The sequence below is a fragment of the Cnephaeus nilssonii genome (assembly GCF_951640355.1).
Source record: "Cnephaeus nilssonii genome assembly, chromosome: 16".
Taxonomy (NCBI): Eukaryota; Metazoa; Chordata; class Mammalia; order Chiroptera; family Vespertilionidae; genus Cnephaeus; species Cnephaeus nilssonii.
Genome location: NC_137087.1, coordinates 22,672,471 through 22,685,728, shown reverse-complemented (window position 1 = coordinate 22,685,728; position 13,258 = coordinate 22,672,471). Strand labels below are relative to the sequence as shown.

Genomic DNA, 13,258 nt, shown 5'->3' with positions numbered 1-13,258 from the left:
CATCTTCGTCTTCACTGCTTCGCTGCAGACTCCAGCCAGAGTCTGCCATCTTCGCTGAAGACTCTGGAGTCTGCAGTCTTCGTCTTTGCTGTGGCCAGAGTGCCACTCCTGTAGATCCCTTCGCCCGCCCACCCCCTCCGCCCTCCCTCTCATAGCAGGCGCCCTGTCCTGCCCGGCCACTCCTCGCCTGGAGCAGCTGGGCGGCCACCATCTTTCTCCTAATTTGCATATTCCCTCCTGATTGGCTAGTGGGCGTAACGGAGTGATGGTTAATTTGCATGTTTCTCTTTTATTAGTGTAGATAATATTGTCATAACTATTTAGGGTGTCAGATGGGTACTGGGTTTAGCCAGATGATCACTCATACATTATATAAATGTCTAATAACTGGGGTGTACACTTGAAACTAATATACTATTGTATGTGAGCTATAATTGTAAAATAAAATTTTTAAGTAGAAATCATAGTCATAGAATTGTTAAGAGGATGGAATTAAAGGAGATAATCCATCACAGTGCTTGGCACATTATAAAAATTCAATAAATATAAACTATAATTTTTATTCCAAAAAAATGTTTTTTTATTTACCATTACTTCCTACTTCATTTAAATGAAATGATGTGTGTGAATTGCCTAGCACTGTGCCTAGCAGATAGTGGCATTCAAATAAAGTGGTAGTGAAGGTGCTTGGGGTCTTTGTAAATACAGTCATCTCCTAATTGATAATAAAGGTGGAAATTTTTACCTCAAAGAAGCCTTTTATTCTGCCCTATCTCAACAAATCCTATCTAATAATAGACAAATATGCAAATTGACCATACCTCTGACACACCCACAAGCCCCGCCCACAAACCATGCCCACCATCCAATCAGAGTGAGTATGCAAATTAACCCAAACCAAGATGGCTACAGCCACAGAGAGCAAGGTTTTCTAGGTAACAGAGGAAGCCAAGCTTTCTGCCAGCCGTTGCAGGCCTAAGCCTCCACTCAAGCTACAAAGTTTCAATTATAGAAGGTAAACAAATTCAAACAAATAGCGGCAGAATGGAGCTTGAGAGAGCAGGCCAGGGTTGCCGCCGGCAACAGGGGAAGCAAAGCTTTCCACACACCCTGGCCAGGCCCACCCGCTTAAGGCAACAAAGTTTCAATTATAACCCCAACACAAATGGCTTTGGGCCTCGGAGGGAGCCCCAGGCTTGGCTCTGCTCCAGGCTACAAAGTTTCAATTGTAGAAGGAAAATAAATTCCAGATACCAGGGCCTCCGCTTGCGTTGCCAGGGGGCGTGGCCGGCCTGCAAACCACCACAGGCCCCTCGCTCAGGCCGCCCCACGCCCCAAGGGTACCCCACCCTGATCTGGGACGCCCTTCAGGGCAAACCAGCTGGCCCCCACCCCTGTACCAGGCCTCTATCCTATCTAATAAAAGAGTACTATGCAGATTGATCATCACTGCAACACACAATATAGCTGCCCCCATGTGGTCAAAGATCCTGCCCCCATGTGGACACAGGATGGCCACCACAAGATGGCCAGCAGGAGAGGGCAGTTGGGAGGCACCCGGCCTGCAAGGGAAGGCAGTTGAGAGGGACCAAGCCTGCAAGGGAGGGCAGTTGGAGGTGATCAACCCTGCAGGAGAGGGCAGTTAGGGGTGACCAGGCCGGCAGAGGAGGGAAGTTGGGGGCAAACAGGCTGGCAGCAGAGTGGTTAGGGGGTGATCAGGCTGGCAGGCAGAAGTGGTTAGGGGCAATCAGGAAGGCAGGCAGGCAAGCAGTTGGGAGCCAGCAGTCCTGGATTGTGAGAGGCAGGCAGAAGTGGTTAGGGGCAATCAGGAAGGCAGGCAGGCAGGCAAGCAGTTGGGAGCCAGCAGTCCTGGATTGTGAGAGGGATGTCCGACTGCCCGTTTAGGCCCGATCCCAGGGATCGGGCCTAAACGGGCAGTCGGACATCCCTTGAGGGGTCCCAGATTGGAGAGGATACAGGCTGGGCTGAGGGACAACCCCCCTCCGTGCACGAATTTCGTGCACCGGGCCTCTAGTTTAGAATATAAAATATAAACAGGCCTAGCTGGTTTTCTCAATGGTTAGAGCATCGGCCTGCAGACTGAAGGGTCTCAGGTTCGATTCCGGTCAAGGGCATGTACCTCAGTTGCGGGCTCGATCCTGGCCCCGTCAGGGCACTTGCAGGAGGTAACCAATTGATGTGTCTCTCTCACATTGATGTTTCTCTCTCTGTGTCTCTCCCCCTCCCTTCCACCCTCTCTAAAAATCAGTGGGGAAAAAATATCCTCGGGTGAAGATTAATAACAACAACAATTAAATTAAATTAAATATAAACAAATATTGCATCTTGCATCACTGGAACTAGAAATTTCCTAGCACTTAATCATGCATACTTATTTCTTGGTTACAGTATTTATTAGTGTCTACATTCACATATGGGGGGAGGTGGTACGACTGTCAGAAATATTTAGGGACTTTTTTTAAAGGTATTCAATAAACCAATAACCAAGGAACAAGAAACTCTGCTCAATTATCGCACCTACAAATCCACCAGTAGACAGCTCCTGGTAATAAAACTACTCCCTTTCCTTAAAAGCTACTTAAACAACAAAACAAAGTACCAAATTGCTTTTTTGAAGTAATAAAGCTATAAAAAGAAAGGCATATGAAAGTATAAAGGGGAGAGCCCTCTAGTTTGGGTTAAAATAAACATTAGGGAGTAAAATAAAGATGCAAAGAAAGGTTTAGCTTAACCTTTAGAGGAAAGGATTTTGACAAAAAGGTCAATCAGACAAAGCTGTCATTTGTTTAATAGAATAGTGATATTACAGTCACCAGGCAAATGTATTTATGAACAGAAGAGTAGGGGTCCTTTTTAAAGCAGAAGATCAAGCAGAGATCGCAAGAGGTTCTTTACATCCTTCTCATTTGGCTACTATTAATGAATTGACTTGATCAAACTAAAAAAAGGCTTTAATAAAATAATCTTTCTACTAAACCTTTATGAATGGGTTTGTCTAGCAAAATAAAGCAAGCCACAAGATGGTGGCGCCCAGTCCCCTCAACCCCACCAGGGCAGCAGGCACAAGGCACGGCCGGGCCCACCCCCACTTTCTTTCTAGTCACTGAGTTAAAATATATCCTCTACACATATTAAATCCATTTGTACATTTTCATAATAGATTACTACAGGTATCACACACTACCTGTCAACATGCACCGTTTATCTTGAATCAAGAGGATCTGGCAAAGTAATATTCACTTACAAACTAGGATAAACTTCAAATGTCTTCTTAAGTATTAAATTCTCTCTTTTTCAAATTATTTATATTTATATATGTATTATCTATTTTACCTCTATAATTATGTTATTATACATATGTATTCACAGAGGACATAATAATTTAAGTGGTCAAAAGCCTAGAATTTTCTCCTAGCCATTTCCTCACGTATAAGCCATCTTCTGCTGTTCAGTCTCCACGGGCTTTATTCTTTTGTCTTTGTTCTTTTGAAACATACATTTGTTTCACAGCCCAACTCAGCCAGCTTCTGGTGGGTGACATTAAGAAACGGGGGTGAGGCCAGAATGTGCTACGATGGAGGCCAGATTCAGAGAACGGAATCAGAAGGGAGAGCAATGCCATCTTTTACTCACAGCTGACACGTGCTGCAGCAGGCACATGACATCAATCATGTCTGCCAGGATGAGGAGTCTGGTAACGGCAGCCAGCAAGGCACGGGCGGCTTGAACCACAGCCTCCCTTTTGGGGAGGTAGCAGGGGTCATCTGCAAATCTCTCAGCTGATACTTTCAGAGCTTCGCCTGAAAAACACAGCCCCAAGTCAGTCATGCGTGAGGTTTCAGCTATGCCTGTTTCAGCATTTATCATCCCACCTGATTCCAAGTACATTCCACAACTAAGCATAATATTAAAGTACTGTCCATTGACACTAGAACGCTGTCTCATTGAATAAACAATGCAGTTTCAAATTGACATTTGTGTTTGATAAATGCTCTGTCATTTAAGAAGCATGATACCATTTTCCTGCAAGAAAATTGTGCTCAATTGACTAACGTCTAGTAAAATTGCTGTCAACTTCTGCATTTGCTGAATCTCATTTCTGTGAAAGCTCTCATTACTAAGACTTCAATTGGACACTATCTTGTGTATCAGAATAAGGAAAATCTACATTGAGTTACTTTCCAATTCAATGGATGTTAGAGAGGAGCTAGCCTTTTTAAGATAAGACAGCAACTCTGTAAAAGTTTAACACAGGCAGTTTTATCCTAAACTGTCAATCCTATCTAATAAGGAGGGAATATGCCAATTGACCATCACACCCTCACAAAGATGGCGGCACCCACAGCCAATAAGGGGGGAATATGCTAGTTGACTGCCATGCCCTCAAAGATGGCAGCGTCCACAGCCACAAGATGGCGGCGCCCAGTCCCCTCAACCCTGCCGGGGCAGCAGGCACAAGGCACAGCCGGGCCCACCCCCAGGCGGGTCTGGCCACTCCGCGCGCCTGCCTCCGGAGTCCCCCAGTCCCCTCAGCCCTCCAGCCATCCAGGGCCGGCCCGAGGCACAGGCAAGCCTCAGATGGCGGCTGCACAGCCACCCAGGATGGGCCCGAGGCACAGGCAAGCCTCGGATGTCAGCTGCCCAGCCGCCCATGGCCGCCCGAGGCTCAGGTAACCAGGGCCGGCCGAGGCTTGCGCTGCCGGAGTGGCAGCAGCAGAGGTGTGATGGGGGCGTCACCTCCCGCCCCTGACGGCTCCTGGACTGTGAGAGGGGGTAGGCCGGGCTGAGGGACCCCCCTCCAGTGCATGAATTTTCATGCACCGGGCCTCTAGTATAATAAATAAATCATACCCCAAACCTAGACACAAAAATAATATTTCATAGTACATAACTATTAAAGAAATCTGTCCATTATTATTACAGTTTTTCCCTTAAACTGCACTTTATTATAAAAGTAATGTGTACTCATTCTTTTTGGGGGGGGCCAGGGGAGAGCTGATTGAATTGTCTTTATTAGCAAACAGAGGCCCGATGCACAAAATTCATGCAAAGTAGGCCTTCCTTCCCCCAGCTGCCGGCACCAGCTTCCCTCTGGCACCCAGGACCTGGGCTTTCCTCTAGCTGCTGGCAGGCACCCGAGACCCAGGCTTCCCTCACAGTCCGGGCTTCATCCGTAAGGTCGTCTGGAAGGACGTCCGGCCTAATTAGCATATTACACTTTTATTATTATAGATGGGATATCCAAGGCCATTACATTGAGGAGGGGTAGGGGCAGGGAGGGAACAGGGCTACTTGCTGCTCACACTATATACAAATGCAAGCAAGTGGGTGTGGAGGGTGAGAGCTCCCTGCTCCCTCCCTCCACAAGGGAAGGGCAGAAATTAGAAGAGACCAGGGTTGGAAAGGGGGAGATGTTTAGGGATAGAGGAATCATTAAAGTGCTTTCAGGAAATGAGGAAATGGTCCCTGCCCCTGGAGTTCATTCATTTTTAAAAGTTCACAATTCAGCCCTGGCCAGTGTGGCTCGGTTGGTTAAAGTATCATCCCATACACCAAAAGGTGGTGGGTTTGATTTCAGGTCAGGGCACACACCCAGGTTGTAGGTTGGGGCACATGCAGGAGGCAATTGTTTCTCTCTCATATTGATGTTTCTCTCTCTCCCTTCCTCTCTCTGAAATCAATAAAATATACTTTTAATTTAAAAATCAGTTACATAATTGCTTAAAAACTACCACATCCAGTGTTTTTTAAGTTTTTCAAGTTAAGCTTATTTGTGTTATCAAAGCAATATGTGCTCTTTGCTTTTAAATTATTCACCATACTGAAGAGTACAGAGTGAACATTTTTTCAGTCTCCATACGAATCCCCCAAAACACCCATTAAATTCTTGTATATCTATCCAGAAATTTTTCCATATTTTGTGTGTGTGCATATGTGTGTATATATGTATATTTATATGTATATATTTGTATTTGTTTACATGTGTATATTTTATTAATATATTATATATTCATACACATTAATATATCTTATCTAATAAAAGAGTAATATGCAGATTGATCATCACTGCAACACACAATATAGCTGCCCCCATGTGGTCAAAGATCCTGCCCCCATGTGGACACAAGATGGCCACTACAAGATGGCCAGCAGGAGAAGGCAGTTGGGAGGCACCCGGCCTGCAAGGGAGGGCAGTTGTGAGGGACCAGGCCTGCAAGGGAGGGCAGTTGAGAGGGACCAGGCTTGCAAGGGAGGGCAGTTGGGGGTGATCAACCCTGCAGGAGAGGGCAGTTAGGGGTGACCAGGCTGGCAGTTGAGGGAAGTTGGGGGCAAACAGGCTGGCAGGGGAGCAGTTAAGCATCAACCAGGCTGGCAGCGGAGTGGTTAGGGGGTGATCAGGCTGGCAGGCAGAAGCAGTTAGGGGCAATCAGGAAGGCAGGCAAGCAAGCAGTTGGGAGCCAGCAGTCCTGGATTGTGAGAGGGATGTCCGACTGCCCGTTTAGGCCCGATCCCACCAGGATTGGGCCTAAACGGGCAGTCGGACATCCCTCCAGGAGTCCCAGATTGGAGAGGGTACAGGCTGGGCTGAGGGACAACCCCCCGCCATGCACGAATTTCGTGCACCGGGCTTCTAGTATGAATATATTTTAGAGAGATTTTATGTCACAAGAAAACAGATATTTGTTATAAATGGACCATATAGAAGATCCAGACATAGATCCTTTTCAAAAATGGTATCATACTATAAAAAGTTTCAACAATTTTCTCACTTTCCTTATCAAATTATTTTCCTTTCACATTAGAATAGGGATGACCAGGAGGCCATACAGCACAGTAATTAACAGTGTGGGCTCTGAAGCAATTCTGCTTCGGTGTCTCTGTCCTACCACCTTGGACCAGTCACTTAACCTCTGTAAATGGAGCTAATAATAAGAATACCTACACTATAATGAGCATAAGTAAAAGCAGTGCTTAGCACTTAGTGAAGACTGATGAGCTGGTATTATCATTCTTATTAATACTTGACTAAGGTCACATTTTATTGATATACTTATTTTACTAGGTCCCTATTGAACACACAATCATTTCCAACTTTTTTCTGCTTAAACAATGCTACAAAAAAACAACCATGAGCCCTAGCCAGTTTGGCTCAGTGGATAGAGTGACAGCCTACAGACCAAAGGGTCCCAGGTTCAATTCTGGTCAAGGGCACGTACCTTGGTTGCAGGCTCCTCCCTGGTCAGGGCTCATGCAGGAGGCAACCAATTGATGTGTTTATCTCATATTGATGTTTCTCTCTCCCATCCTCCCTAAAAATCAATGGAAAAATATCCTTGGGTGAAGATTAACAAAAAAACAAACAAAAAAAAAGAACCACCATGACATATATCTTCGCATATATGATCAAATTTAGCTGTAGGATAAATTCATAAAAGTAGAATTGCTGAGTCAAGAGGCAAATGAATTTTAAGTCTCCAAAATACAGCCATCTTACCAACAACATACGAAAGGGCCTATTTTATCCACATTACTCCATGAATGTATTAGTTTTCACTTATTCATGAACATTAGCATAAAGAAAATGGAATAAATTATTTTTATTAAATATAACAAAGAATAGTGTCCCTTATAATGGAGAAAGCCTATGAAGAGGGTCTGAGATGATCTCAGCATGTTAATAATCACATTCAGCTCTCCTAAGCAACACCACATAAGGAACTCAGACTCCTAAACCAGATACTTCTGAGATGACATTCTAATCCACCACTTCTAGTTTTGAGGCTTGGACATTAATTACTTGTAGTGTCCCTACCTATAGGAAAATGGTAAAATATTACTTGTACGTATTTCATAATATATATTTAGCACAATAGGTGAACATGGAAAGCACTCAAGTATTAGCTGTGATTGTCTCAGGAAATTTCTAGTAGAGATGACAAAATTTCAAGACCAGTAAATGGTGATTTTTATGTCTTTTTCTGAAAGCCAGAATTGCAGCTAGGAGACTGAAAAATTAAAGTGACCTCCACAATTTAGAGAGCAGATGATTTCCCACAAAAAGATTATCTTTTCTTGTCATGATTCTGAATTGGAAAGTTATGATAGCCTGCATAGAATCCTGTCTTTGACTTCATATATTAAAACTAAATATATATATCAAAAAAGAATTGTGTTCTTGACTAACAAGTTGAGATGTTGAACAACTGGCACAAGAGTCATGCTCAGAGAAAGATTATGTAAACATTGAACAATAATTACAGTCTTTGTCTCCATCAGGTAATATGAACAGCCAAACACGTAGCGCTATTGGGAGAAACCGCCACTCTTGAAATAAAGATTCAGTACCTAAACTTCCTATTACTGGTCTCACTATCCTCCCCCACTCCCCCAATTCTCCCAACCCTTTTTGGGTGATTACAGCTCATATCTGGTCCCAATGTGAGCGTCACTTCTAGGAAGCCTTCGGTCCCCATTGCTAAGGCAGATCCTACAGTAGGATTCTTTGCTTCCTATCATAACCCTCATTATCACTTATTGTAATGATTTGTATCAAAGCCTGTTTTTCTTCTGAATTATAATGAGAGTAAAAGCTGCATTGGTCCTGGTCACCACAGTATGGTCTAAAATAGTGCCTACTCCCCTAACCGGTTTGGCTCAGTGGATAGAGCGTCGGCCTGTGGACTCAAGGGTCCCAGGTTCGATTCCGGTCAAGGGCATGTACCTTGGTTGCGAGCACATCCCCAGTAGGGGGTGTGCAGGAGGCAGCTGATCGATGTTTCTCTCTCATCGATGTTTCTAACTCTCTATCCCTCTCTCTTCCTCTCTGTAAAAAATCAATAAAAATATATTTTAAAATAGTGCCTACTCTGCTGCCTATATACAATATATTCAATGTGTAAATAAATGTGTTGCTGAATAAATATGTGAATGAACATATCCAACTTCCCTTTGACAAACATGTTGTTCCCTATAAACACAGCTCCATCACAGGCATCCAGGATATACAGATCAATATGAAGCAATTTTGCAGCCCAAGTTCACAAATGAGAATCAGCAAACACTGTGACACAGTCTAAGCTGGGCTTCCGTACAAAGTGTAAGAGGCACAGAGAGGAACTTCCCACTGCCTGAGGTGTCCGGGGACACACAGAGGAATGTTCTAGGTAAGAGCAACATGTTCCAGCTATTGACAAAAATAGCGAGTTTATAGAATTTAGGTAGTTCACAGTCTAATCAACTTGTGTCAGGATAAAATGGCTACTTTTCTAATTAGGGGGAAAGAGTGCAACAAATTTTCTTTCAATCTAGAATATTAGCATTCATGCTTTATAAATTCTATACATAGGGAGTCTTTTATTTTGAAATATCATTCCCATCTTTCTTATGATGCTATTACTTTGACATTTAATGAATAGGAAATTTCACTTTTAAAATATTTACAAATAAACTACACTTACCTTCAAGAAATCCCACTCTATATGTAAAAGCAATTTACTGAAGTCCTTGAAAATACCACAAGAACAAGTTTCAGAAAGTTTCCTTCTCCTGGATTCATTCTGTCCCTTTCCTATCAAATATGCTCTTTTTAATCTTCAAAAAATTAGGTATGGCTCTGGCTGGTTTGGCTCAGTGGATAGAGCATCAGCCTGCGGACTGAAGGGTCCTGGGTTTGATTCAAGTCAATGATACATGCTCAGGTTGCGGGCTCAATCCCCAGCGGGGGGCATGCAGGAGGCAGCCAATCAATGATTCTCTTTCATCACTGATGTTTCTATCTCTCCCTCTCTCTTCCTCTCTCTGAAATCAATTTTAAAAAGAAGAAAAAATCCTCACCTGAGGATATGTTAAAAAAAAAAATCAGGTATGAAATGCCTTCTTGAATAAAGTACTAAGATATATATTCTACAAAGATTTATATAAGTACATCTTGTACATATGAGTAATACATGAAAACTTATGAATACATAAAAATTTTATATTTAAAAACTTTATATGATCATATGAATAAACTCTAGAAGTAAAAAAATAAATAAAAGGAAAATTTAGGGCCAAATAGACACATCACAAAATATTATCTATAATAATAAAAGCGTAATATGCTAATTAGACCAGACAGCCGAATGACCTTCCAGATGTCCTACCAGACGACCTTCCGGATGAAGCCAGGGCAGCAAGGGCCAAGGCAAGCCACCGTGGCTGTGAGGCCCGAGGCCATTACATGCATTTCATGCATCATGCCTCTAGTTTGCTTTATAAAAGATATCTACATGGTTCTTTTAAAGAGAAAGTCCCTTTGCTGCATTTAAAAGTATAGCTCCACTTTCTAAAAGTGATTATATTGTTTATAAATAAGCTTGAAAATCAAAGAAAACACTGTAGAATCAAAACAGCCAGCGAAGGGGGAATAACCAAAGTGAAAAGGAACAAGAACTAAAAATCAAATTTTCTTCAACTTTTATAATTAACATTATATTTATGGTTCAATTAAGATTTCAGGTATATGCCTCTGGCCACCCTTCAGTGTGTGTTTTAACCCTTTGCACTTGCTTGCTTTTTTCTCGATTCCTTTATTCTAATGCTAACCGTGTCGAGTCACACTCGACATCCGAGTGCAAAAGGTTAATACACCATACACACGCAACATGCCCCAGTGCATATTAACTGATTCAATATATAATAACATGCTCTGGTATAATGGGGTTCCCAGGCTAAGACGCGGCACTAGGGGTTTGATTTTGTTTGTTTTTCATTTGGGAAACAGCTATTTTGAATTTGAAAGTTCCTAAAAGGTAGGAGCTTGAATTGAACTTTGGAGCCCATCTGTTATTTTTTGCAATGCAGAGGGGAGGATGATGTCAACTAGGTCCTACATGGAAGGAAGGAAAGAAAAAAAGGAAGGAAAGAGAGAGTAAGGGAGGGAGGAAGAGAGAAAGACCCTTCTTTACTAGTAAATGTTTGAGACAATTTTCATGGAACAAATATATTTTTATGGTAAAGGAAAACCTTCTCATGGTAGAGGGAAAAGCTAGCAGCTGCTATGTAGACTAGGTTTGCGAGCTATAAGGACATCAGCAGGACCTATGGACGCAGGATGTAGCTGCATATGGTTGTCATTGTAAACTATTCGTTGTGTTTTATTCCCCTCGCATTACCTTCAAACTCACGGTAAAGGCTTATTAAAAGTTACAATTTGTTTCCTTCCAAGGCAGATTAATAAAGGCCAGATGTTTTCCTATCTTAAATAACAAAAAATGGATAAAATATCTTTTTCTTACATGGTTGTGAAGGTACTGGGCATCATGCAATAAAGAGCAGTAATCCCAAGGAGAAACCAAGATGGCGGCATAGGTAAACACCTGAACTTACTGCCTCGCACAACCACTTCAAAACTACAACTAAAAGACAAAACGGACATCATCCGGAACCACAGGAAGGCTGGCTGAGTGGAAATTCTACAACTAGAAGGGAAGAGGAAAGCACACTGAGACTCAGAGGAGGTGTGGAAGTAAAGTGCAGAGGTACGGAGGCGTGCGCGCGGAAAGGTCTGGCAACTGAGGACGCGGTTGTCTTTTTCAATCGGGAGGGAGACACAAGCTCCCAACTGCTCTCAACTCCAGTTCTGGGCGAGACTCTAGGGACCCAGACTCATACGGGGAGAAACTGGACTGTCTGGCATCGGGCCGGAACACAAAGGCGGCTTTTTTTCAGAGGTGCTTGCAGTGATTACCACGGGACACTGAGACCCGGAGGCCTCTTAGGGCAGGGCTGAAGGTCAGTCATTGCTGTTTGCTCCACCCTGTCGATTCCCTGAGACCCCGCCCCACCCAATTTACAACCCCACCCCAGCTGTGCGGAGAGGCTTTTGCATATGAATGGCCTGGCCCTTTGCAATCTAAACTTACCTAACAAACTGCAGCTGGGTCAGAGAGCCCCCGAACTTCCAAAAGAAGGCCCAAGGCTCCACAGCAGCTTGCATTGCTTCACAGCTGGGCCTCATCTGGGCACCTCCAAAACCCCAAACAAAGAAGAGGAATCTGCAGATCTCTCCATAGCTCCTGCTTGGTGGCCTCAGGCAGAGCTAAATTTGCACCTCCTTGGAGATCCAAGAGCCAGTGTACCCAGTGGTCAGAGTGGGACCATCCAGATTACAACTCCTCAGATCCATAAGGGACACACTCAGGGGGCAGACACAATGAACACCAAAGCCCCACTGAAGCAAGTCCTGCCCCATAGGGTGTCTCCAGCACAGAAGTTCTCCCATCGAAGACACAACTGATCCTCACAGCCAATTGGCCTGGAGGTTAATTCCTCCCAGTGATATCAACAACAATCAAGGCTTAACTACAACAAGACTGGGCACACAGCCCACAAAGGGGTGCACCAAGAGAGTCCACCTCAGGTAATTGGGGAGGCTGAGCCACTGGGCCCTATAGGACACCTAGCACACAAAGCCACTCTATCAACACAGGGAAGCAGCCAAAATGCGGAGACAAAGAAACAGGTCAAAAATGACAGAAATGGAGGAAAGCAAATGACTGGATATAGAGTTCAAAACCACAGTTATAAGGTTTTTCAAGAATTTTCTAGAAACCGCCGATAAATTTATTGAGTCCCTCGAGGATGTGAAAAAGGACCAAGTAGAAATTAAGCATACACTGACTGAAATAAAGAATAATATACAGCCGAAACCGGTTTGGCTCAGTGGATAGAGCGTCGGCCTGCGGACTCAAGGGTCCCGGGTTCGATTCCGGTCAAGGGCATGTACCTTGGTTGCGGGCACATCCCCAGCAGGGGGTGTGCAAGAGGCAGCTGATCAATGTTTCTCTCTCATCGATGTTTCTATCTCTCTATCCCTCTCTCTTCCTCTCTGTAAAAAATCAATAAAATATATTTTTTTAAAAAAAGAATAATATACAGAGATCCAACAGCAGACTAGAGAATCGCAAGAATCAAGTCAAAGATTTGAAATACGAAGAAGCAAAAAACACCCAAATGGAAAAGAAAAAAGAATCCAAAAAGTTGAAGATAGTGTAAGAAGCCTCTGGGACAACATCAAGCGTACCAACATCCGAATTATAGGGGTGCCAGAAGAAGGACGTCAAAAGAATAATTATGACATGAAAATTACATGAAATTCAAATTTCAGTATACGTAAATAAAATTTTCTTTAGAACACAGCCATTTTTTATTACCACACATTTCTTTGGCTGCTTTCTCACCTCAACAAAACAGTTGA

General features: G+C 43.4%; 1 protein-coding gene across 3 annotated transcripts in view; it reads right to left on the bottom strand.

The window, feature by feature from the left end:
• Window positions 1–13,258, bottom strand: part of CTNNA3 (catenin alpha 3) — a 1,396,025-nt gene that overhangs the window by 1,262,072 nt on the left and 120,695 nt on the right. For all 3 annotated transcript variants that reach the window (XM_079794118.1, XM_079794119.1, XM_079794120.1), the window contains one exon: window positions 3,655–3,821. In XM_079794118.1, the coding sequence (XP_079650244.1) occupies window positions 3,655–3,821 (167 nt within the window). The remainder of the gene's footprint in view (window positions 1–3,654; window positions 3,822–13,258) is intronic.